Here is a 24,610-nt window from a genome sequence, read left to right as displayed (position 1 = left end):
CTCATGCCCATTGATTTTCCAAACGCATCCAGTCAAAATTTTGAGATAGCCATTTTGTTCAGCATAGTAGAACGGTCCAGCAACTCTGTCGTAAATAATACCCTTTCACCGTTACATGGGAAGGGTCGTCAAATTTTACTGTGCTTTGTTTCAAAGTTTGGAATTTTTTTTATAGTATCCTTGAATTTTTATTAGTAATTTTTATTTTATTATCCTGCACTGAGGACGGTCAAGCGGAGGTCTTGACCGAAATATTTACATTTTAGTCCACATTTTTCACTTGCTTGTATAATCCTCGTTTTTCTCTCTTCTAGTATTTTTTCGTTTTATCATGATTAGCCAGTGTGGTCTCAAAAATTATTGAGTTACCCTTTCACCGTTACATGGAAAGGGTTGTCAAATTTTAGTTGTGCTTTGTTTTAAGGTTTGGAATTTTTTATAGTATCCTTGGATTTTTATTAGTAATTTTTATTTTATTATCGTGCCCTGAGGACAGTCAAGCGGAGGTCTTTGCATTTTAGTCCACATTTGTCACTGGCTTGTATAATTCTTTTTTTCTCTTGTTTACTATTTTTTCGATTTAGCAACTGGGTCAATCCACGCCAAATCATCCAATCGTGACTGCGTGTGAAATTCCAATTTTGCTGAAAAAATTATCAGCTGTTCTCTTCATTGATAGTACATACAGGATTTTTTTTTTTTGAAAGCTAGTTTTTCGGGAAAAAATTTCCAAAGTTTCAAAATTCGCAAAAAACGAGGTTTTTGAAAAAAAAAATCCAAAAAGTTGGTATTTTTTTCCACTTATTTATCCAATTATCTTCATAGCCAGGAGAGATTGGATAGAAAAAATTGAGGCAATCCGATAACGACGGAAGAACTGACGGCCAACCGAAGTTTTTAAACCCTTGTGCGAAAAAGCAGAACTTCAAAAATCTGTAAATTCTTAACGGTAAGAGCTAGGATACCATTTTTTTTTTTATTCTTGTCCTCTTGTCACCAGGTACAAAGGAAAGTTTTGCATTTTGTCCTATCGCTTTTAATTTCGGAGATATTTTCATAGAATTATGACAAATTGTGAAAATTGTCACTTTTCATCCCCAAAAAAAGCTCTGTAGGCAACGCGATCCAGGAAAACTACTTATTAGGTCCTAAACTACCAAACATGACCTACCTGAAACCGTAAAAAGCTCGATGGCAAAATTCGATCCTGATTTTTAAAAGAAGATTGAAGTTGGACCGTTTTTCAAGTTAACAAAATGCATGCGGAATGAACTGCTGCAAGTTTAAATTCTTTGTTGCCAAACAGTTTATTCAAATATTGAAATCACACAAATTGACCGATTCCTTTCTCCAGAGTAAGTTAGTGGGATGCGTCATCGAATTATTTGAAGTTCAGATATTTCACTCACAGTCGAATAATTGCTATTGACCGTGAATGAAGTATAATTCATACCGTACTGTGAGGATTGTTAGATGTCGGAATTAGAAATAATAGCTCTTGAAAAATGTTGTGTTGGACTTCATTTAAATAGCGAGTGTCACAAGAAAACATTTTTTCGCAAAGAAGGACTTAGACAATTTACCGAACTTTCAGATCAGAGTCGCGAGACAATTTTATTGAGAACATTTATTAGCTCCATAGAGCGTATTTGCTTTCATCATGAGCAATTCTACCTTCATCAGTTTGCTAAGGCTGTTCCGAGAATCTGCTGTGATCCATTTGAGTTGCACACCTCTTGTCCTCGGAAAGGAACAAGAGCTATAACACTAGAAAACACTAGAACCTTGTCTCGTTTCAAACTTATTCCCGGTTACAAGGTGTGTGCTGAATGCCGCACCGAAATTGACGATCGTGCCTACGAAGAGTCCGATGATGACATTGTTAATATCCCCCAAGTTTCTAACGACGGATCTTTCTCATACAATTTCCAGCCTGATTGTTCCTCAAGACAATTTGCAGCGAACGCAGCTACAGTTGTTTCAAGTTTATTTGAAAATATTGGGACCTCGCCGCTCAAGCCTTATTCCTTAAAACTCTCTGTTGGACAAAAAAAAGACTACGTTAAACGGAAGTCCGAAACGGTAGCAGAATCCGTTTCCAAAATCATTAATGTCGCTTTGAGTGTTCCAACCAGTGCTACTTCCTCTCCTGTGCTGAAGCGCAAATGCATAGCTTCGTCATTGGTTCAGAATTCTATGGAGTCTGCTGAAGAATCTGTCCCCTTTCTGATGAACGACACAGAAACAAAGGATTTCTGTATTTCTCTGAAAACCAAACTTGAAACCTCGGATGCCTTATCTAGGAACTTAGTCTTCTCACTCTAGTGCCTCCGACATGGCCCCGGCAAAAAGTATCTGATTTTTTCGAAGTATCGGAATACCTTGTTAGAAAAGCTAGGAATATCAGAAAGGAGGGAGGAATATTGCCTCTTTTGACCTAAAAAAAACCACCTAATGTTCTTAAGCCACATGTAGTTCAGGCTGTTCTGGACTTTTATGAATCTGACGTCAACAGGCGGCAGCTTCCAGGCAAGAAAGATTTCGTCTCCGTAAAAATCGATGGCAAAAGGGAACAAAAACAAAAGAAATTACTGCTGGCCAACATTTCTGAACTTTACGAGTTATTTAAGAAGGACAATGAGGACAAGCCGGATTTCAAAAGCGGACGCAGCAAATTTGCTGAGCTTAAGCCACCCTGGTGTGTTATAGCTGGCTCAAGTGGGGTTCATTCGGTATATGTTTGTCTGTATCACCAAAATGCTAAGCTTAAATCATTCGGCGCTGATATAAGGATTGCGCTCGTGGATTTCATGTCCAACGTTGTATGCTCTATCAGAAATGAAATGTGCATGCTACACACGTGCACGGTCTGTGTTGATAAACAAAACGACTTGGAGAGTTTTCTCTGGGAGGAACTAGCTGAATCTGATTCAGTGACCTATAAAGAGTGGGTACATGTGGACCGAACAGTTCTTAGACAAGTAGAAGAAACGATAAATGTGTTCATACCGAATTTCGTCGAGTCAATCCGGAACCTTACAGTACACCATTTCATTTCAGTCCGTCAGCAAAATTACATAGACCAACTAAAGCAGAATCTCTGCTCCAATGAGGTCCTCCTGCTTTTAGACTTTGCAGAAAATTTTTCCTTTTTGGTTCAAGACGCAGTTCAAGGATTTCACTGGGAAAATTCTCAGGCAACATTACATCCGTTTGTGGTATATTGGCTTAGGGGTGATAGCCTGTTCAGCAACAGTTTGTGTGTTATCAGCGACCACATGGACCATAACACTGCTGCAGTTCACACTTTTTTGAAAGTCGTATTGCTTCACGTTAAGGCTATGATTCCCGGCCTTTGCAAAATCTATTATTTCAGCGACGGTGCAGGATCCCAGTACAAAAACAGAAAAAACTTTGCAAATTTGAGCTGCCATTTCACTGACTTTGGGTTAGATGCTGAATGGAATTTCTTTGCTTCGTGTCATGGAAAGAATGCGTGTGATGGGATTGGCGGTACTGTGAAAAGACTAGCAGCTCACGCCAGCTTGCAAAGGCCATTTGACAATCAGATACTTACGGCACACGATCTTTATGAGTGGGCAGATAAGTCCCTACCCAACATTACAGTATTTTGGGTTTCGTCAAATAACGTTAATGAAAAGTTTGAAAGTTGCCTCGAAGACCGCTTTGACAAAGCTATTACTATTCCTGGAACTCAGTCATTTCACAGTTTTAGGCCCAAAGGCAAAAATAATATCAGTGCTTGCGTTTTATCGGATTTGGGTACTATCCTGCCAAGAGAAGAATTTATTGTGTTGCGGTTAGATTTCGAGAACGTCCTTTTAACCGATCTGGACTCGGGAGACTACGTAGCCTGTGTGTATGGCTCTGATTGGTGGGTGGGGTGTGTTGTAAGCATTGATGAGGAGAGTGGCGAAGTTGAAGCTAAGTTTATGCACCCAAATGGACCATGCTCAAGTTTTCGTTGGCCTCGGCCTGACGACACGTGCATAGTACCAGCTGCTAACTTACTACAAAAGCTGCCTATTCCTGAGTCTCGTAGTCGCTCCGCAAGAAACTTTTTTTTAGAGCCAGATGTAGTAGCCGTTGTTACAGAAACATTCAAAACTTACAAGAAGAAAAGCAGAGAAAGCAACCATTAATTTTTTTATTTTCATTATTTCATTTTTTTCTAACTTAATTGATCTAAGTAGTTTTGAAGAAGCGTCTATTTGTTTCAAGAAATATAAAATCAGCCATTTCCGGACAAGTTCACATGAAGGGTAGGCTAAAAAACTTTAGTATACTATGCTACATACTAAGAATACCAGGTGCCTGAATTGATGAATTAAATTCAAACTAGAAAAGTTTGAGATTGGTTACACGAGATACAGCATGAGTGGCCATATTAAAAGATATGTTCGCTAACCAAATAAAAATGCAATAATTGGCGATAGAAGAATCTGCATTTTTATGATAACAGGAAACTCGAAAAACGGTCGAACTTCAATCTTCTTTTAAAAATCAGGATCGAATTTTGCCATCGAGGTTTTTACGGTTTCAGGTAGGTCATGTTTGGTAGTTTAGGACCTAATGAGTAGTTTTCTTGGATCGCGTTGCCTACAGAGCTTTTTTTGCGGATGAAAAGTGACAATTTTCACAATTTGTCATAATTCTATGAAAATATCTCCGAAACTAAAAGCGATAGGAGAAAATGCAAAACTTTCCTTTGTACCTGGTGACAAGAGGACAAGAATAAAAAAAAATGGTATCCTAGCTCTTACCGTTAAGAATTTACAGATTTTTGAAGTTCTGCTTTTTCGCACAAGGGTTCAAAAACTTCGGTTGGCCGTCAGTTCTTCTGTCGTTATCGGATTGCCTCAATTTTTCTATCCAACCTCTCCTGGCTATGTAGATAATTGGATAAATAAGTGGAAAAAAATACCAACTTTTTGGATTTTTTTTCAAAAAACCTCGTTTTTTGCGAATTTTGAAACTTTGGAAATTTTTTCCCGAAAAACTAGCTTTCAAAAAAAAAAAAAATCCTGTGTGTACTATCAATGAAGAGAACAGCTGAGAATTTTTTCAGCAAAATTGGAATTTCACGCGCAGTCACGATTGGATGATTTGGCGTGGATTGACCCAACTATGTCTTTATAGATATTAGGCATGTCAACCCCCCACAATTATGCAGTTGGCCCATTATACTTTTAAACTAAATGGTGCTTTAAAAATAAATCAAAAATCACTGTGTTAAATTGTTGCCAATAAGACACCTCAACTTTTGGGATACTACTATTACTACTTCTGCTCTTATAATTTAAACAAATAAAAATAGTGTAAGTTTATCCAGGTTGTCTAAGAGCATGGATAAATGTTTTGGGAGTGAAATTAAGTTTAATTGTTCAGGTCCACTTCAAAAGCTGTAAAATCAAATTAAAAAATACTGTTCTTGTCAGGATTAAAAATTATTGAAAAAGTTTTTCCAACATACAAATAGCAACTTTTAGTAGATTCTTGTTGAAGAAAACTGAAAAGATATACAATATTTTTTTTTTCCATGAAAAATGCCATGTCAATTAAAAAAAAACAGAAATTGATTTAAAAAAACTTTCCACAAGACAAGTTTTTCAAAGAAAAGTTAAGAGCTCCATTAAGCCAAGAATGGGCAAAAATAAAGTCAAATAATCTTTCAAGCGTAAAACTACCCATTTCACTATCAGTAAATAAATTAAACTCAAAACGAACAGAAATTACAATAGATAGGCGAGTCAAACTCAAAACGAGCAAAAATTAACATGAGTATGGCTGATAACCCCTATGCCTTCTCAAGACCAGAACACAATTTGTGCTTTACTGAAAACAAAATACGTTTGAATGGTTTTCACCTTTCTTACTTTTATAGATGAAAATGATCAAAACCTTAACGAAGAAATGTCAATATATCATCAATTTACCAGACAATCCACGGTCATTTGTTTGTTGTTTTTTTTACTAAAGCGCAGATTGTATTTTGGTCTTGAAAAGGCATAGGGGTTATCAGCCCTACTCTATGTTAATTTTTGCTCGTTTTGAGTTTGACTCAGCCATCTATTGTAATTTCTGTTCATTTTGAGTTGCATTTATTTGTTGATAGTGATTTGTAGTAGTTTTGCGCTTGAAAGATTATTTAACTTTATTTTTGCCCATTCTTGACTTAATGGAGCTCTTTACTTTTCTTTAAAAAAATTTGTCATATGAGAAAAGTTGTTTAAATTAATTTGTATATCTAATAGCACAGGGTTTTGCTTCAGCAGAAATCAAATCATATTGAAAAAGTATACGATTTTTCACCAATTGCCTGAAATCATTACCGCGTTCTTCAGTTTCTTTTAGTAGCATTGTTTTTTAACTCTAGAGTACACGAAAAAATAGTAAAAAAGAGAAAAACGAGGATTATACAAGCCAGTGAAAAACATGGAGTAAAATGCAAATATTTCGGTCAAGACCTCCGCTTGACCGTCATCAGTGCAAGATAATAACATAAAAATTACTAATAAAAATCAAGGGATACTATAAAAAAATTTCAAACCTTAAAACAAAGCACAACTAAAATTTGAAGACCCTTTCCATGTAAGGTTTGAAATTTTTTTATAGTATCCTTGGACTTTTATTAGTAATTTTTATGTTATTATCTTGCACTGATGACGGTCAAGCGGAGGTCTTGATCGAAATATTTGCATTTTAGTCCACATTTTTCACTGGCTTGTATAATCCTCGTTTTTCTCTTTTTTTTCGTTTTATCATGATTGGCCAGTGCGGTCTCAGAAATTATTCTCTAGAGTACACACTTTTCTTACCTTGCGTCTATACTTTCCTTTTATTTTCGTTTACTCCGATCTCATCAGCTATTTAAACACAAAACAAACATTGCTTCTTATAATCAAACACTTCACTTCTTCTTTTAAGGGGTACACTTGGAGAAACTGAAGTTTCATCTTGTTCAATCGCCGTTTTGCTGCTTGAATACTACTTTTACTAATATACACTTTTCCGCGCTTGTTTATACACTTTTACAGTGATTACTGGTACTGTGTTTAAATAGCTAATCTGAGTGTTATTTTGTTTGGTACTTGCAGTTTTCATATTTTTCAAGCACGCCCTGCATTAACTAATGGTTCACCTTCCAATTGTGTCGCAACTAGTGATAGGTCGTATCTTAGCTTAGATAGAATTGGTGTATGGAAGGAAAGTAGCAATACAATGTGCAGACCGCCACAATTTTGTAGGTGTATGAATCTAGGTGTAAACAGAACAGTTTTTGGCCATAGATTGACTACTGAGTTAGTAAGGTACCCATATGATGGTAAGGTGGTCAACCTTATTGTGTGTATAAAAAATTCAATGAAATTTTGATAAACCCTAATCTTCTATGAAGGACTAGTGGAAAACGGTGATATGAGTGAATGGTGTATCAATTATCATCAAACTTCATCTCAAGACTCTATAATAGGAATTGTTGTTGTAAGTTGCGAAACAACTTTCTGCAGGCAACAGTATATCGTGGTGGGTCGTTGCCACAGATCGCATGGTCACATATTCTTGGATATAAGTTTATGCTTTCCTAATTTCCTACTAGCCTTTATCTGGAACTTAAAAAAAATAGTGTAGGAATAGACAGTTATAACTGATTCTGTATCGATTTTTTTTGCTTTAAGATCGGCAAAACCCAGGAAAGCTCGGGCAAAAAATTTGATGATCGAAAAAGTATTCGTTGTGTTTTTTGTTTCAAAACCAACCTGCTTTTATTTATTTCTAAGAATCACATTCTCTTTTAGCTAGTATTAGAGAACATGCAGATGGAATAGCTGGAATATCTCTGGATCGAATTGATTTGGATCAGTACCAAGCGCAAAGGACTGTGGATCCGCGACTGCGACGCCAGGTAGAGTGAACAGACATGCTTGCATTTAAGCTGTGTTGTATCTTTTAGAAATAAAAATTTATTCTCTCGAATACGTTTTTTATTTTTCTTGTTACCTTGCTTTCCCTTGCTGATACCTTGCTTTGAATGCAGGCATGTTTTTTTTAAATATTAATTACAAATACTTTTTCCACAAAATAAGTTTTTTTTTTTAAAGTCAAGAACTCCATTAAACTAAAACTGATCAAAACCATAATCAAATGAACTACCAAGCAAACAACTACCACAAATCAGGATCAATAAACAAATGAAACCTAAAACAAATGAAACCCAAAGGAAAATTCAAACGAATTTATTGAAAAAAATGTGCATTGTCAGTTTAATATACCGTTTAATATATGCTAATATTTATTCCTTAAAATCTTAATTAATTTTGATTTCTCAAAGTTATAAAAGGGAAATCATTAAAAGAATTTTTTCAGTTAAGTACAAATTATATTCCGGCTTTTATAAAGCATGGGGTTTAAAACCCTACTCATATTAATATCTGCTCGTTTTGAGTTTGACTCTGTTATTTATTTTAATTTCTGTGTGTTTTGGGTTTCATTTATTTATTGATACTGATTTGTGGTAATTGTATGCTTGGTAGATTATTTATTTCTATTTTTGTTCATTTTTGGTTTAATGGAGTTCTTTACTATTTTTTGAAAAACTTATTTTGTGGAAATTTTTTTTAAATTAAGTTCTGTTCGTTATATTGAAATAGTCTTTTTCAGGGAGAAAGACTGAGCCTCTTCTAAGTAAACAACCATCCCTTCCATCAAAACCTTAAATATGCCCTGGGAATAACTTACAACCGTTGCCCCTAATCTCTGGGGTTTGTTTCAACCCCTAAAAGTCTTGTTATATGATATTTAGACTATTTTGAATAGAATGGCTATCTCAAAATTTCTATTAACTGCATTTTGGGACAATACGAAGTGTGTGGGGGAGGGGGTAACTGCCATCTGATCACATTGACTCTTAAAAGGAGGACTAGAGCGCCTGATTACCAATCCAATGAGCCCCCTCCGAAGTTTATATGAGAACACTTTCAATAAAAACCTTACATGTCCCCAGGGCAAAACTTACAACCCTTGCCCTGAGGGCTGGAGGGATTTTTTATCCTCAAAAACATAATTTCCAGACCTATCTGAAACGCTGAACAAAATGGCTCTCTCAAAATGTTGATTGTAAGTGTATGGGCACATGATGGGCATGGGGGGGGGCATTTGCCCTCTGATCACTTTTGACTAATAAAAAGGCACTAGTCCTCTTAATTTCCAATTAAATGAGCCCTTTTTGAAGCTTCTACGACCAAAACTTTCTATAAGAATATTATATGCCCGAGGGCATAACTATGGACCCTTGTCTTGAGGGCTATAGAGGGAGGGTTGTCATCCTCAAAGACATAATTTCCAGAACTTTTAACAACGTTGAACAAAATGGCCATATCAAAATATTGATCAGAAATGTTTGGGGAAATAATGGGCATGGGACGGGGGTGATTATCCCTCCGATTACTTTTGACTATTAAAAAGGACAATGGCCCTCTCAATTTCCAATCCAATGACCTCTTTTTGAAGTTTTGCGACAACGCTTTCTATAAAAACATTGTATACCCCCAGGGCATAACTTGCAATCATAACCCTGAGGGCTGGGGGGAGGGGTTGTCATATTCAAAAACATAATTTTCGGACCCTTCAAATACGTTCTACAGAATGGCTATATCAAAATGTTGATCGGAAGTGTTTAAGGAAATGATGGGATTGGGGGGAGGCATTCGCCCTCCGATCGCTTTTGACTATTATAAAGGGCACTAGCCATCTCAATTCTCAATTGAATTATCTCTTTTTGAAGTTTCTACGACAGCGCATTCTATAAAAACCCTATATGCCCCCAGGGCATAACTTACAACCTTAGCCCTGAGGGCTGTGGGGGGGGGGGGATTGTCATACTGAAAAACATAATTTCCTGACCCTTTAACCACGTTAAAAAAAATCGCTATATCAAAATGTTGATTGAAAGTGTTTGGGGAAATGATGGGCTTGGGCAGGGGGGGACATTAGCCCTCCGATCGCTTTTGACTATTAATACGAGCACTAGCCCTCTCAATTCCCAATTGAGCCCTTTTGTTTTGAATGAGCTGCTTTTGAAGTTTCTATGACAACGCTTTCTATGAAGGCCTTATATGCCCCTGGGGCATAACTTACAACCTCTGCCTTGGGGGCTGTGGGGGGTTTGTCATCCTCAAAGACATCATTTCTTGACCTTTGAACTACGTTGAACAAAATGGCTATCTAAAAATTTTTATTGATTGTGTTTGGGAAAATGGTGGACGTGAGAGAAGGCTAGTTGCCCTCCAATCACTTTTGACTGTTAAAAACGGCACTAGACCTTTGAATTTCCAACTATATAAGCCCTTTTTGAAGTTTCTATTATAACACTTTCTATAAAAAACCTTATATGCCCTCAGCACATAACTTACAACCCTTGCCCTTAAGGTTGTGGGGGGGAGGGGGGTTGTCTTCGTCAAAGACCTAATTTCCAGAACTTTATACTAAGTTGAACAAAATGTTTATCTCAATGTTTTGATTGGATGTGTTTGCGGAAATGTTTTGATTGGATGTGTGGGCGTGAGAGAGGGTTTTTTGCCCTTCAATCACTTTCGACTATTAAAAAGAGCATTAGCTCTCTCAATTTCCAATCGAATGAGCCCCTTTTTAACTTTCTGGAACACCGTTTTCTGTAAAAACCTTATATGCCTTCAGGTCGTAATTTACAACCCTTACCCTGAGGGTTGTGGGGGGGATGTCATCCTTAAAGACCTAATTTCTTTAAATTTCAACTACGTTGAAAAAAATGGCTGTCTCAAAATTTTGATTGGTTGTGTTTAGGGAAATGGTGGGCGTGAGAGAGGGGTTGGTTGCCCTCCAATCACTTTCTACTATTAAAAAAGGCACTAGTCTTTTAATTGCCAATCGAATTAGTTCCTTTTGGATTTTCTACGACAACGCTTTCTGTAAAAACCTTATATGCCCCAAGGGCATAACTTACAACCCCTGCCCTGAGGGGGGGGGGGGGTTATCATCCTCAAAGACCTAATTTCCGAAACTTTCAACTGCATTGAACAAAATTGGTATCTCAAAATTTTGAGTGCATGTGTTTTAGGAAATGGTGGGCGTGAGAGGGGGGTTAGTTGCCCTCCAATCCCTTTCAACTATTAAAAAGGGCACTAACCCTTTCAATTTCCAATTGAATGAGCCCTTTTTGAAGTTCCTACGACAACGCTTTCATATAAAAACCTTGAATGCCCCAAGGGCATAACTTACAACCCTTGCCCTGAGGGGTGTGTGGGGTTTGACATCCTCAAAGACATAATTTCCAGAACTTTCAACTACGTTGAATAAAATAGCTGTCCCAAAATTATTATTGGATGCGTTTGGGGAAATACTGGGTGTGAGCGGGGGCTTAGCTGCCCTCCAATCACTCTCACCATTAAAAAGGACACTGGCCCGTTCAATTTCCAATCAAATGAGCCCTTTTTGAAGTTTCTACGACAATGCTTTCTATACAAAACCTTATATGCCCCCAGGGCATAACTTACAACTCTCGTTCTGAGGGCTGCGGGGGTTTGTCATCCTCAAAGACCTAATTTCCAGAACTTTCAACTGCGTTGAACAAAATGGATATCTCAGAATTTTGACTGCATGTATTTGGGGAAATGGTGGGCGTGATAAGGGGGCTAGTTGCCCTCCAATCACTTTCAACTATTTAAAAAGGCACTGGCCATTTCAATTTTCAATTTAATGAGCCCTTTTTGAAGTTTTTACGATAACTCTTTCTATAAATACCTTATATGCACCCAGGGCATAACTTACAACCCTCGCCCTGAGGGCTGTGGGGGGTTTATCATCCTCAATGACCTAATTTCCAGAACTTTCAACTAAGTTGAACAAAATGGCTATCTCAAAGTTTGGATTGGATGTGTTTGGGGAAATGGTAGGAGTGGGTGAAGGGTTAGTTGCCGTCTAATCACTTTCAACTGTTAAAAAGAGCACTAGCCACTTGAATTTCCAATTGAATGAGTCCTTTTTTTGAAGCTTTTTCAACAAAACTTTCTATAAGAACCTTATGTGCCCCCAGGGTACAAATTACAACCCTTGCCCTGAGGACTGTGGGGGGAGGAGGGGGGGGATCCTCCTCAAAGACATAATTTCCTGAAGTTTCAACTACGTTGAACAAAATGGCTATCTCAAAATTTTGATTGTATGTGTTTCGGGAAATGGTAGGCGTGGAAGGGGTGTTAGTTGCCTTCCAATTACTTTCGGCTATTAAAAAGGGTACAAGCCCCTCCAATTTCCAATCAAATGCCAATCCAATTTCCAATCCAATTGCCATATTAAATTTAAGCTCAGGAGAAATAAATTCCAATAATAATTAGAACTCAAAACGATCAAAAGCTACTATTAAAGAATAAATTAAATGAAACAAAAGAAATAATCCTAGCAAAAAAACACACAACAAGTACTAATATAAATGAATAAGTAAATATTAAAACGACTAAAACTTAAAACGAATATGCAAATCAAGCTTAAAACCAATAAAAATTACTACAAATAAGACTTTGGCTACTGCCCCTTTCTTTTACTGTAAAAGTCTAAAGCCTACTGCATCATTTTCGCTTTACTGAAAACGAATTATATTACAAATATTTTCTTTTGTGTTTACAACATTGAAAACAAAAATAAAAATTACCGTGAAATAAAATCTTGAACTACTGTCTTTTTCTACGGATCTTAAGTTTAATATGGCCTTTACTTTTCTTTGAAAAACTTTTTTGGAAATTTTTTCCTTAATTAGCTTCTGTTAATTTTTTAACAGAATTTAGTTAAGTATTTTTGCCAGGTATTTAGTTAAGTATAGCCTATATTTTAGCGGGTAGAGATTTAGATCATTGATCTCATTCCCAAAGAACAGCCTCTGGGAAAAAAGTAATTGTTTTTTTTTACTTCTTTTTTGGATTCTCTTAAAAATTAATTTATATTCCTATTTGATTGCCAAAGTTTCGGTTTTGGTTAGTATGATAAATATTTCTCCAATTTTTCATGTCTTTAGCCCAAGAATTAAAATATCTAATTCAAATTTATTAGTTCTAATTAGTGGCTTTTGATTTATTTCAATACCCCTTAACGTTCCCTGAATGTTTTAACCAAATTCCATCAGCCGTTCCTTGGACGTTGCAGATACGTCCTTCTGGCAACTTTGATGCACACCTAGATGCGACCTACATGCAACTTAAATACATAATAGGACATTTTGATTGAATATTCTGACTCTTAGCCACTCCTAAGATACTGCAGATATAAGCTACTTTGTTGATAAAATGGATGCACACAGTGTCTTTTAATTTAGTTTAAAATCCTCTTAACCATTCCCTGAAGGGTCAAGCACTGTTCAACATACCCTGAAAGTTTCATCTTAATGCCCTCAGCTATTCCTGAGATATTGCTCTTGCACCCTTTTTGCAATCGGCATGTGCATATTGTGCTTTGATTTTGTTCAACATCCCCTAAAATTCTCTTAAAGTAGACACAGGTAAATGTAGTACCAAGTGCAAGCGGTCGCAAACACAGTCGCAAGTTGTCGCAGTCGGAAGTAGTCACTGTTGCAGTCGCAGCTAGTCGCACTTGCAGCCACAGTATTAGTAACAGTAGTGGCCCTGAAAGTTTCAAGTTAATACCCTTACCCGTTCCTAAAATATTGCAGATATATATTTTTAATAACGTTGATGCAGATAGTATCTTTTTATTTAGCTCACCATACCCTCAACATTTGGAGGAATTTCACCTCAATATTCTTAGTCTTCTCATAAGCACCCATGATAAAAAATATCCCCATTTCCCAGTGATAAATCCTGCATGTTAAAAATGGGCAAATTGGCTAATTTAGAATCTTACCCTGGGGACTGTGGGGACATTTGATTACCAATCAAATGATTTGATCGGATGCTTTTGGGGAAAAAATAGGGCGTGGGGGAGGGCTAGTTGCCCTTTATTTACTTTTGACTCTTAAAAAGGAAACTAGAACTCTTAATTTGCAATCAAATGAGCCTCCTCCAAAGCTTGTACAACCACCCATTCCATAAAAACCATATACACCCCCGGTGCATAACATACAACCCTTGTCCCTAGGCTCGGGTGGTAGTGTCAACCCCGGAGGCATTGATATATGATCTTTGAACTATTTTGAGCAAAACGGTAATACCAAAATTCTGATCGAATGTAATTGGGGAAAAAAAGTCGTCGGGGGGGGGGCTAGTTTGCCTCGGATAACTTTTGACTCTTAAAAAGAAAATAGAACTGTCAATTTCCAATCAAATGAGCCTCCTCAAAAGTTTATACGAGTGCCTCTTCTGTAAAAATCTTATATCTTGGGGAATGACTTACAACACTTGCCTCCAGGCTCTGAGGCATTGTATTGACCCTGGAGTTTTGTAAATGATCTTTGGACTGTTTTGAACACTATGGGAATCTCAAAAGTTTGATCGGATGCATTTGGAGGAAAGAGGGCGTGGGAGCTAGTTGCCCCTGATCACTTTTGACTTTTAAAAAGACCACTAGAACTTACGATTTTCAATCAAATGAGCCCCCTCCAAAGTTTATACCACCACCCCTTCCATATGCAGTGCCTCTGGTAAAGAAAGAAAAACTTAAAACATTGAAGTCTTATAGCCTTTACTATAGGCAACGCTATAGCGTTGCTTCTTATATATTCCTCTTGTTTTTGCACTGACGACGACTGAGCAAGGTCGGCCAAAATATTTGTATTAACTCTTGTTTTTTGCTAGCTCGTGTTTTTCCTCTTTCATTTTTTAGGGTTTTTCTTTCTGTCTGTTTTATCAGTGAGTACGAGTATTTGGTTTTATTGCTCTTGTTGGCCTAAGTAGAGTATTCGAATAAGAATAAAAATTTGCTAGCACTAAAGATCAGTTTTAAGTTATTTATAGTTAACGGTATACAAACTTATCAAAACGGAATAAAATAAATTTAAAAAATACAAAAATTGCAAAAGATCATGGATTTTTTTTTTATTTGGAATGTTTTTGAGCAAAATTTCCCCCTGCATGCTGGCTGATTTTGAAAAGCTTCATCATTAATCTTGCATCTCTGATGAGCATCATCTTCATCACTCTCTGGAAGTATAACAGCAATCATAACAAAATATAAATTTTTGGTAAAAATTAGACGAGAAATGCGTGTCAGTAAATCCTGACACTGTCAGAAAATTTGTATTTTTACTTTTTGCTCTTTCTATTTCACTGTACTGAAAGAGTACACAATCACACATCAATATTTGAAACTACTGATTTTCAAAAAGATGTCAATTATACATGATAGGGCAACATAATTTGTACTGAAGGCCGAAACAGAACATATAGGCAAAAACGTCTGAAATCAAATAAACAATTAAAGAAGTTCTTCACTGTAGCAAAGTTAGAACGCCATCTTTAAACTTCGAAGCTAAGATTTTCTTTAAATGAACATACGTTATAGATGTCTTACTGCTCCACAAATGGATTGTGGTGGCGTGCTCTTTAAGATAATGGCTCCCAACCAGCGGATAGTGGCTCCCAGGGGGTTGCCTTGAGTTTTTGGTGGGATTTTCAGTGAAGTTAGCTTTACTAAGTAGGATTCGTTTGACAAAATTTTGTATCGCTGTGATGGGGCTGATGGCATACGCTCATTATTATAATTTTTCTGTCCATTTCATATTCTTTGTTTAGCAACCAGTCTATTCAGAAGAACACTTAAGACCAAATATTCAAAGAGAAAAAATTCCGGTGTGGCAACAAAAGGATCCTATGTGGAGGCTAAAACTTCGTAACTCCAAAGACATTATCTTATCCAATATCTTGTAAACTGAGGAGTGACTAAGGATATGGTGCAAGAATGACGATTCTTTCTTTTGATTACCGTCTAGATACAACAACAATAATGATTATGCATAGCCTTTGGCTTCCACAATTATTCAATGAAACTGAAGAGTCTTATCCTTATGTTCAGCGAAATCTGGTAACGGTATTTGGGATCTGCATATTGCAATCCTGATCGTAAAGAGATAGTTCTTGCTAAACCCTTACAGAATATGGCTTTCTTGTTGATTCTCCACATTAGTGTTTTGTTTGATTCAAAATCATTTCAATACTGTTGATAGCTTGTCACCATTCGTAAACAATAGTTTCACCTGCAGTTTCTTTTCTTTATGGTTTTGGTAAGCAAACAATGTTTTTAATGTTTCCAAGATTTTAAGAATTATATTATTTTGCCGGATTAAACTTTCTAGATGTTAAGGTTATGCAGAAAAGAAAACATTCATAAAACTATTTAAAAATCGGATTCTCCACTTATTTTATTTTTTTTTTTTTTTAAGGAAAAGAGGGGACATATTGTCTTGCGTACTCCTATTTTGACTGATTAATTTTTAAAAAAAAATCAAAAAAGATGTTTTTAAAGGAAAAGAAAAGACATATGAAAACTTCAGACGAGCAGAAACACACTCCAGTAGTAATCAAGCAGTTCGTGGTTAAGAACTGTAAGTAAGGATTGACGTGGCTAAATAGTAACCGGAAACAGAATGGTGATATTAATAGATATATCGAAAGAATCGGCTTAGTATGCTAATTCTATATATATATAAGATTCGTTAAGTTTACCCATCGAAAGCTACGAGCCAGAGAAAGTTTGCCTGATTTTTGAAAAAGAGGGGGAACACCCCCTAAAATTCAAGCAATGAAATTCATACCATCAGATTCAGTGGATCTGATAACCCTGTTTCTATCTTCCACTCGCAAAAATGTGGAATTTAGTATTTTTTACCAGAAGAAAGATCATGGATGCGTGTTAATTTTTTTTCTAGGGTTGATCGTGTCGACCCAATAGTCCTCGAGTGTAGGGAAACTGGCTCATTCTTCTTAAGTGACCAAAAAGATAGGAGAGCAATTAGGCCTCCTCCCACACCTCTTTTTCCTCGAAGTCGTTTGATCAGAATTGAGATATGCATCTTTTTCAGAATAGTTGAAAAGTCCAGTAACTATGCATTTGGGGATGACATGACCCCCCACAGACCCTGCGGAAAAATCTGTAAGTCATGAAATTTCCCCATTGTTAGCGCAGAGCATTTGCTATTTGGAAGTATACAGACATTTTTCGGGTGGGGGGGGGGAATCTTCAGACGAGAGGATTTTTCACAGGGATAATTTTCCTTGTGGAGGGAAGTCTCAAGGGGGGTGAACTTTCCAGGGAAAATTTTACACTGCGGAGAATTTGCCAGAATTTCTATACGAAATCCTTTTTATTTGTCTAACTTCTCTTTTCCGTCCCAATTTTACATGTGGAGATGTTAAGAGGAATTGTCTGGGCGGAAACTCTCACCGGTTTGGAATTGTCTAGAGTATCTTTCCGTAGGGCAGGGGTTCCAGGGGATAAATTTTTAATGGGAGAGTTTTCCATGGAACAAATTCTCCGGATGGAATTTTCTTTGAGAACAACTTTGTGCTAGAGGACGGGGTATTTAAGGGAAAACCTTTCCACGGAGGTGGGGATTTCTCACAGGACGTTTTTTTTCAAATGAAAGTGTGCTTAGAAAATTTTTCTCCCGGAATCGTCCCGGTATGGAATTGTCTGGGGAAAATTTTCCGGAGGGGGGGGATATTTTACGTGGGGAAGGATTTTCAGTGGGGGGATTTCCTATGGAGGGGATTCCGGGTTTCCCGGCATTATTTTAAAAAGATCAATTAAGTTTTTTGCTCATTTTCTGCTGATTTTAAAAACGTTCTTTATTTTTAAAATTTGCGCTTGTAAAAAAATTAAACGTTGAAGATTTTGTAAGATGTATATGGTTGTGTAAATTTCCACTTGACCAATTTAAAGAATTATTTTTCATTTATGGTCTCCTTGGTATTTTGAGGCTTATGGACTTACTACCTTACTTTACTACAGGAAACGCTAGAGGCAAACCTAACTTGTAATTAAATAAAAAAACAAGTTTTTTAAACTGAAAGTAAGGAGCGACATTAAAACTTAAAACGAACAAAAATATGAAAGCCTCGCTCAACGCCTCGCTCTTACTTTCAGTTGAAAAAACTTGTTTTTTTTTTAAATTTAATTTCTGATCGTTTTTTAAATAATGCTTGGAAATCTGGCGCCCCCTTCATAGAAATGTCCCTTACCCCCAAGAAACATCCTCCACGGAAATATTCTCCCGAGTAACGCCCTCCTCCAGCCCCCTCCCCACCAGAAAAAAAATCCTTCCGGAAAATGTATGTATACTTCCCAATAACCAATACAATATGTAAGGAATGGGTAAAGTTCATAACTTGCAGCCCTTCCCCTGGGAACTGTGGGTGATTAAGTCATCCTAAAAGATATATTTATTAGATTTTCGACTATGCTGAACAAAATAACTATCTCAAATTTCAATTGGGTGACTTTGAGAAAAGAATGAGCGTGGGAGGGGGCCTAGTTGCCCTCCGTTTTTTTTTCACTTAAAAAGGGCACTAGAACTTTTAATTTCCGTTCCAGTGAGCCCTCCTACGATATTCTAGGACCACTGGGTCAATACGATTACCCCTGGAGAAAAAAAATAAATAAATAAATAAAATAAACACGCATCCGTGATCTTTCTTCTGGCAAAAAATGGAAAATTCCACATTTTTGTAGATAGGAGCTTGAAACCTCCACAGTAGGGTTCTCTGATACGCTGAATATGATGGTGTGATTTTCATTAAGGCTCTATAACTTTTAGGGGGTCTTTCCCCCTTTTTTCGAAAATCAGCCAAATTTTCTCAGGCGCGTAACTTTCGATGGGTAAGAATAAACTTGATGAAACTTATATTTTTGAAATCAGAATTAAAATCTGATTCTTTTGATGTATCTATTGGTATCAAAATTCCATTTCCTAGAGTTTCGGTTACCATTGAGCTGGGTCGCTCCTTACTTACAGTTCGTTACGACGAACTGTTTGATGAATCTGTAAAACAAAAACCTAGCTGTGGTTTAGGGATCTATAACTGATAATAATTTGCAACGGAATAATTGTCTTAAGTATGTACCGATGGAGCACCAGGCGTACTTGCATCAACCATTGTCTTTCAAATGACAGTTAGAGAGGCTACATTTCAAGCTAAGGGAATGTACTGCGTTGTTCGCCATTCTTGCTTTCTTCTTGCTTGCATTCTTGCAGTTCTTGCTTTCAGAATTCTTTGGGAACCTTCTCAAGAAGTACTTGACTCTTGGGGTGACAGTTTTCAATTATCTAAAACCTAGTGGTTTCAATATTCTTCTCTTCCAAGTACTATGCAACAACTTTAACTCTGGTTACGAACTGCTTTTCTATTCTGCGTTGCTGATCCATAGCTATAAAAAGTAATTTCTGCATTAAGAAAAATGCAGTTGATGAAATGCAGTCAAGAATTTACTTTTAAACAGTGAATTTGGAACCTCTTGTCGTTTCGTTCTCAATACTCTAGGCTAGCCAAGGATTCTGAAAACATTGCTCGGAATGCTAAAGAGAAAAGAATAGTGACTTACGCAAAGGGTCTTTCCAATCTGATATCTTGTTTGTGTTACTTCAGGATTTTATCTTTCAGACAACAATATATGATGAATGTGGTACGTCTAAAGGCTGCTTCGGAACAAGTCGGGGATGTGAAGAAACCCGAGACTGTAAGCTTTTGGTAACCTACAAAATATCAACAGACATTGACCATCATGAATTTGAATTGTATGGCGAGGTCATCGACCCAGAAAACAGCTATGTTTCTGTTGGGTTTTCAGATGACAGAGGAATGGTATGATTTGATTTTTTTATTTTTAAAAAATAGCCTATTTGCAATATCTGACTCATAAATGAGCAGTACAGAAGAGAGATCAGTTAATATTATTCTTAAATCTTATAGATTTTATCTTCATCGTTTGGTTGACTCTTCTTATCAGCTTTATAGGCTGGTAAGAAAATATTTGAAATAAAAAATAATATACGAAAATAAACGACACACTTTGGAAATTACAACTTTTAGAAGCAAGTTTTATAAACTCTTTGATAAAATGTGCTATTTTCTTCATTTAAAAGTAAAACGAAAGAGGGAATTGAGAACCAGTTTTAAACCAGATGAATGGCGGATTGGGATCGAAACAAGTAAGAAGTTATTCTTTATTAATTGCTCAATTTTTTTTATGATAATCACAAGATAGGTTATTTTCACTTTTACTTCCAGATAAATGAAGCATTTCTCAAAGAGTATATTATGTACAGATACCAAAACAACACAATTATGATACTAGCTCTTATTCCAAAGCAAAGTGTGATTACATTTGACACCCTACTCTGGTAGATACCGCAATGAACAAAAAGGGATTGAATTCCCTTACAATAGTGGTGACTGGCTTTGACCCTTAAAATGTAAAGCTAGGAGACTAACTCCGACTTTTTGCCAAGTTTCGTTGAGATCAGACAATTTCTTATATTAATTTAAAAAAAACTTTTTGCACAAAATAAGTTTTTCAAAAAAAAAAATCAAAGAACTCCACTAAACCAAAAATGAACAAAAATAGAATCAAATAATATACCAAGCATACAACTACCACAAATCAATAAATAAATGAAACCCAAAACGAACAGAAATCATAGGCAGCGCGCTAGCGCTGCCTAAGTAAAGAACAATGTGGGCACAATGTGTTTTTTTCTCCACCCGGGCACTTCGTATTAAAGGAGTTGTATTAGAAACTTCAGAAACAGTTTATTCAATTGGAAATGGGTCTGGCTAGTGCCCTATTTAATAGTCAAAAGTGTTTGGAGGGCATCTAGCCCCCCCCCCCTCACGCCCATCATTCCCCCAAATACATCCAATCACAATTTTGAGACAGCCATTTTGTTCAGCGTAGCTGATTTCCAGATAGAAAATATGGTTTTGAGGTCACTCCCCCACGACCCTCAGGGCAAGGGTTTTAAGTTATGCCCAGGGGGCATTTAATGTTTTTATAGAAGGCGTTGTCGTAGAAACTTCAAAAAAGCTCATTCAGTTGGAATTTCAAAAGGCCTGTGCCCTTTTTAATAGTCGAAAGGGACTGAAGAGCAACTAGCCCCCCCACGCCCATCATTCCCCCAAACACATCCAATCAAAATTTTGAGATAGCCATATTTTTCAGCGCAGCTGATTTCCAAATAGAAAATATGTTTTTGAGAAGGGCACTCCCCCAGAACCCTCAGGGAAAGGGTATTAAGTATTGCCCTTGGGGCATATAAGGTGTTTATAGAAGGCATTGTCGTAGAAACTTCAAAAGAGGCTCATTCGATTGGAAATTTAAAGGGCTAGTACCCTTTTTAATAGTCGAAAGTGATTGGAGGGCAACTAGTCCCCCCCACGCCCATCTTTCCTCCAAATACATCCAATAAAATTTTGAGATAGCCATTTTGTTCAGCGTAGTTGATTTCCAAATTCAAAGGGCTAGTTTCCTTCTTAATAGTCGAAAGTGATTGGAGGGAAACTAGTCCCTGCCCTCTGCCCATTATTCTCCCACACCAATCTAATAAAAATTTTGAGATAACCATTTTGTTCGGTATAGTTGATTTTCACATAGACAATCTGTTTTTGAGTAGGACACTCCCCAACAACACTCAGGGCAAGGGATTTAAGTTATATCCCGGGGTATATAAGGTTTTTATAGAAGGCGTTTTCATAGAAACTTCAAAAGGGACTCATTTGATTGGAAATTCAAAGGGCTAGTGCCTTTTTTAATAGTTGAATGTGATTGGAGGGCAACTAGCTACCCCCCCCCATCGTCCATCATTCACCCAAACACATCCAATCAAAATTTTAAGATAGCCATTTTGTTCAGCGTGGTTGATTTCCAGATAGAAAATAGGTTTTTGAGAAGGAAACTCCCCCACAACCCTCAGGGCAAGGGTTTTAAGTTATGCCCAGGGGGCATATAATGTTTTTATAGAAGGTGTTGTCGTAGAAACTTCAAAAAAAGCTCATTTGATTGGAAATTCAACGGGCTAGTGCGCTTTGTAATAGTCGAAAGTGATTAGAAGGCAACTAGCCCCCCCCCCCCTCCCTACGCCCATAAGTCACCCAGACACATACAATAACAATTTTGAGAGAGCCATTTTGTTCGGTTTAGTTGATTTACAGATAGAAAATATGTTTTTGAGGAGGATACTCCGCCACAGCCCTCAGGGCAAGGGTTTTAAGTTATGCCCTGGGGCCATATAAGGTTTTTATAGAAGACGCTGTCGTAGAAACTTCAGAAAAGGGCTCATACGATTTGAAATTCAAAGGACTATTACCCTTTTTAACAGTCGAAAGTGATTAGTAATATTTTTGTTGTTGTTGTTGTTTAGACCAGGGCACTTCGTATCGAAGGAGTTGTCGTGGGAACTTCGAAAGGGGCTCATTCGATTGAAAATAGAAAGGACTGATGCCCTTTTTAATAATCGAAAGTGATTGGAGGGCTACTAATCCCCCTTCCACTCCCACCCTCTCATTTGCCCATTATGTTTAAAAACAATATTTTGCCTCAAGATTAAATCAAAATGCACTGTGATAATGCTAATTCCCAATAAGGCATCTCAGCAGTATCCCAAGAACGACTGAGGGTATTATGTCCAAACTTTCGAGGCTACTTCTGCTCTTAAAATTTAACCAAATCAAAATAGTGTAAGTTTATCAAAGCTATCAAAGAAAGTAAACAGATTTTTTTGCGAATGGTATCAAGTTTTCCATTTCAGGTCAATTAGAGGATGTATGAAACTAAGTTAAACAGTACTATTTGTGTCCAGATTTTTAAAATGGTGTATGTTGTTAAAAATTGCTGAAAATTTTTCTCCAGCATACAAATAGCTGGCCAAACTATAAAGTCTTAAAAAAGAAAAGATTTAAACTATTATTTTCTTTTTCCCTGAAAAGACTATGTCAATATAAAACGAACAGAAATTAATTAAAAAAATTTTTTCCACAAAATAAGTTTTTCAAAGAAAAGTAAAGAACTCCATTAAACAAAAAATGAGCAAAAATAAAATAAAATAATCTACCAAGCTCGAAGCTCGAACAAAATTTGCACTTTACTGAAAAAAATATAATTTTTTTTACTTTTATAACTTAATAAATCAAATAATTTTAACATTTTGATTACTAAATATCAGTATATGTATATTAAACTGACAATGCACATTCATTTGTTCTTTTCAGTAAAGTGCAAATTTTGTTCTGGCCTTGGGAAGGCATAAGGGTTTTGCGCCCAACTTATGTTAATTTCTACTCGTTTTGAGTTTGACTCGGTTATTTATTTTGTTCGTTTTGGGTTTCATTTATATTTCGATGCTGATTTGTGGTAGCTTTAAACTTGGTATATTACTTTATTTGATTTTTGCTCATTTATTGTTCAATTGAGTTCTTTACTTTTCTTTTAAAAACTTATTCTGTCGAAAAAGTTTTTTTTAATTAATTAAAATAAATAACTGAGTCAAACGAGCAGAAATTAATATGATTAGGGTTCAAAACTCCTATGCTTTCTAAAAGCAAGAATATAATTTGTACTTATAATGAAAAAGATTCAAATGAGTGTGCATTGTCAGTTTAATATACATATGCTGATATTTATTCCTTAAAATCTTAATTAAATTTTGATTTTTTAAAGTTATAAAAGTGAAAACATTTAAAAGATTTTTTCAACACTTACGCGTGGGGGTGGGGGGAGTTTTCTCTCAAATCACTTTGACTCTTAAAAAGGGCACTGTAAGTTCCAATTTAAAATCAAATGAGACCCATTCGAATTTAATACTACCACCAATTTAATAAAAACCTTATATGCCCCCAGGGTATAACTTACAGCCCTTGTCCCAGGGCTCTGGGTGGTTGTGCCAACCCTGGAAGCATTATTATATGTTCTTTAGACCATTTTAAACAAAATTGCCATCGAATAATTTCAATCAGATGCATTTGGTGAAAAGAGGGGTAGTTGGGTGGGGGGGTTGCTACTTGACCTCCATCACTATTGACTCTTAAAATGGAACTAGAACTTCCAATTCCAACCAAATGAGCCACATCTATAGCTTATATAACCATCCCTTCAATTAGAAACTTAAATGCCCCAGTGGCATAAGTTACAACCCTCGTCCTCGGACTCTGATGGTTTGTATCAATCTCAAATGCCTTTTTATATGATATTTGGACTATTTTGAATCGAAGGACTGTCTCAAAATATCTATTGGATACATCTCAGGAAAACACCACGTGTTTGTGTGTGTGTGGGGGCGGGGGGGGGGGTATCTGCACTCTGATCACTTTGAGTCTTAAAAAGAGCACTAGAATTTTGATTACCAATCCAATGAGTCCCCTCCAAAGCATATAAGACTACCTTTTTTATAAGAGCCTTTTATAGAGCCCCAAGGGCATAACTTACAACCCTTTACCTAAGAGCTGTAGGGGGGGGGGCAAGGACGTACACAGAGGGAGGATAGGGGGGTTTGAATCCCCCCCCCCAAAAAAAAAATGTTTGTCTGACTCGTAAAAACGCAACAAAAATGGATATAAATACATTTTGTATGTGTTTTTAGGTCCTTTTGTGTACCCTCCTCCCCCCCCCCCCGAAAAAAATATTTGAG

General features: G+C 36.6%; 1 protein-coding gene across 1 annotated transcript in view; it reads left to right on the top strand.

The window, feature by feature from the left end:
• LOC148947705 (uncharacterized) overlaps positions 1-24,610 on the top strand; it is a 142,152-nt gene that overhangs the window by 39,499 nt on the left and 78,043 nt on the right. Inside the window, exons 5-6 of the mRNA XM_089095382.1 lie at positions 7,818-7,924; positions 19,593-19,793. Of these exons, the coding sequence (XP_088951508.1) occupies positions 7,818-7,924; positions 19,593-19,793 (308 nt within the window). The remainder of the gene's footprint in view (positions 1-7,817; positions 7,925-19,592; positions 19,794-24,610) is intronic.

Source organism: Artemia sp. Qi Xiang Cuo, chromosome 10 (assembly GCF_049724085.1).
Source record: "Artemia sp. Qi Xiang Cuo chromosome 10, ASM4972408v1, whole genome shotgun sequence".
Lineage (NCBI taxonomy): Eukaryota > Metazoa > Arthropoda > Branchiopoda > Anostraca > Artemiidae > Artemia > Artemia sp. Qi Xiang Cuo.
Note: the sequence above shows the minus strand (reverse complement) of the source record. Positions and strands in the feature narration are given on the sequence as shown.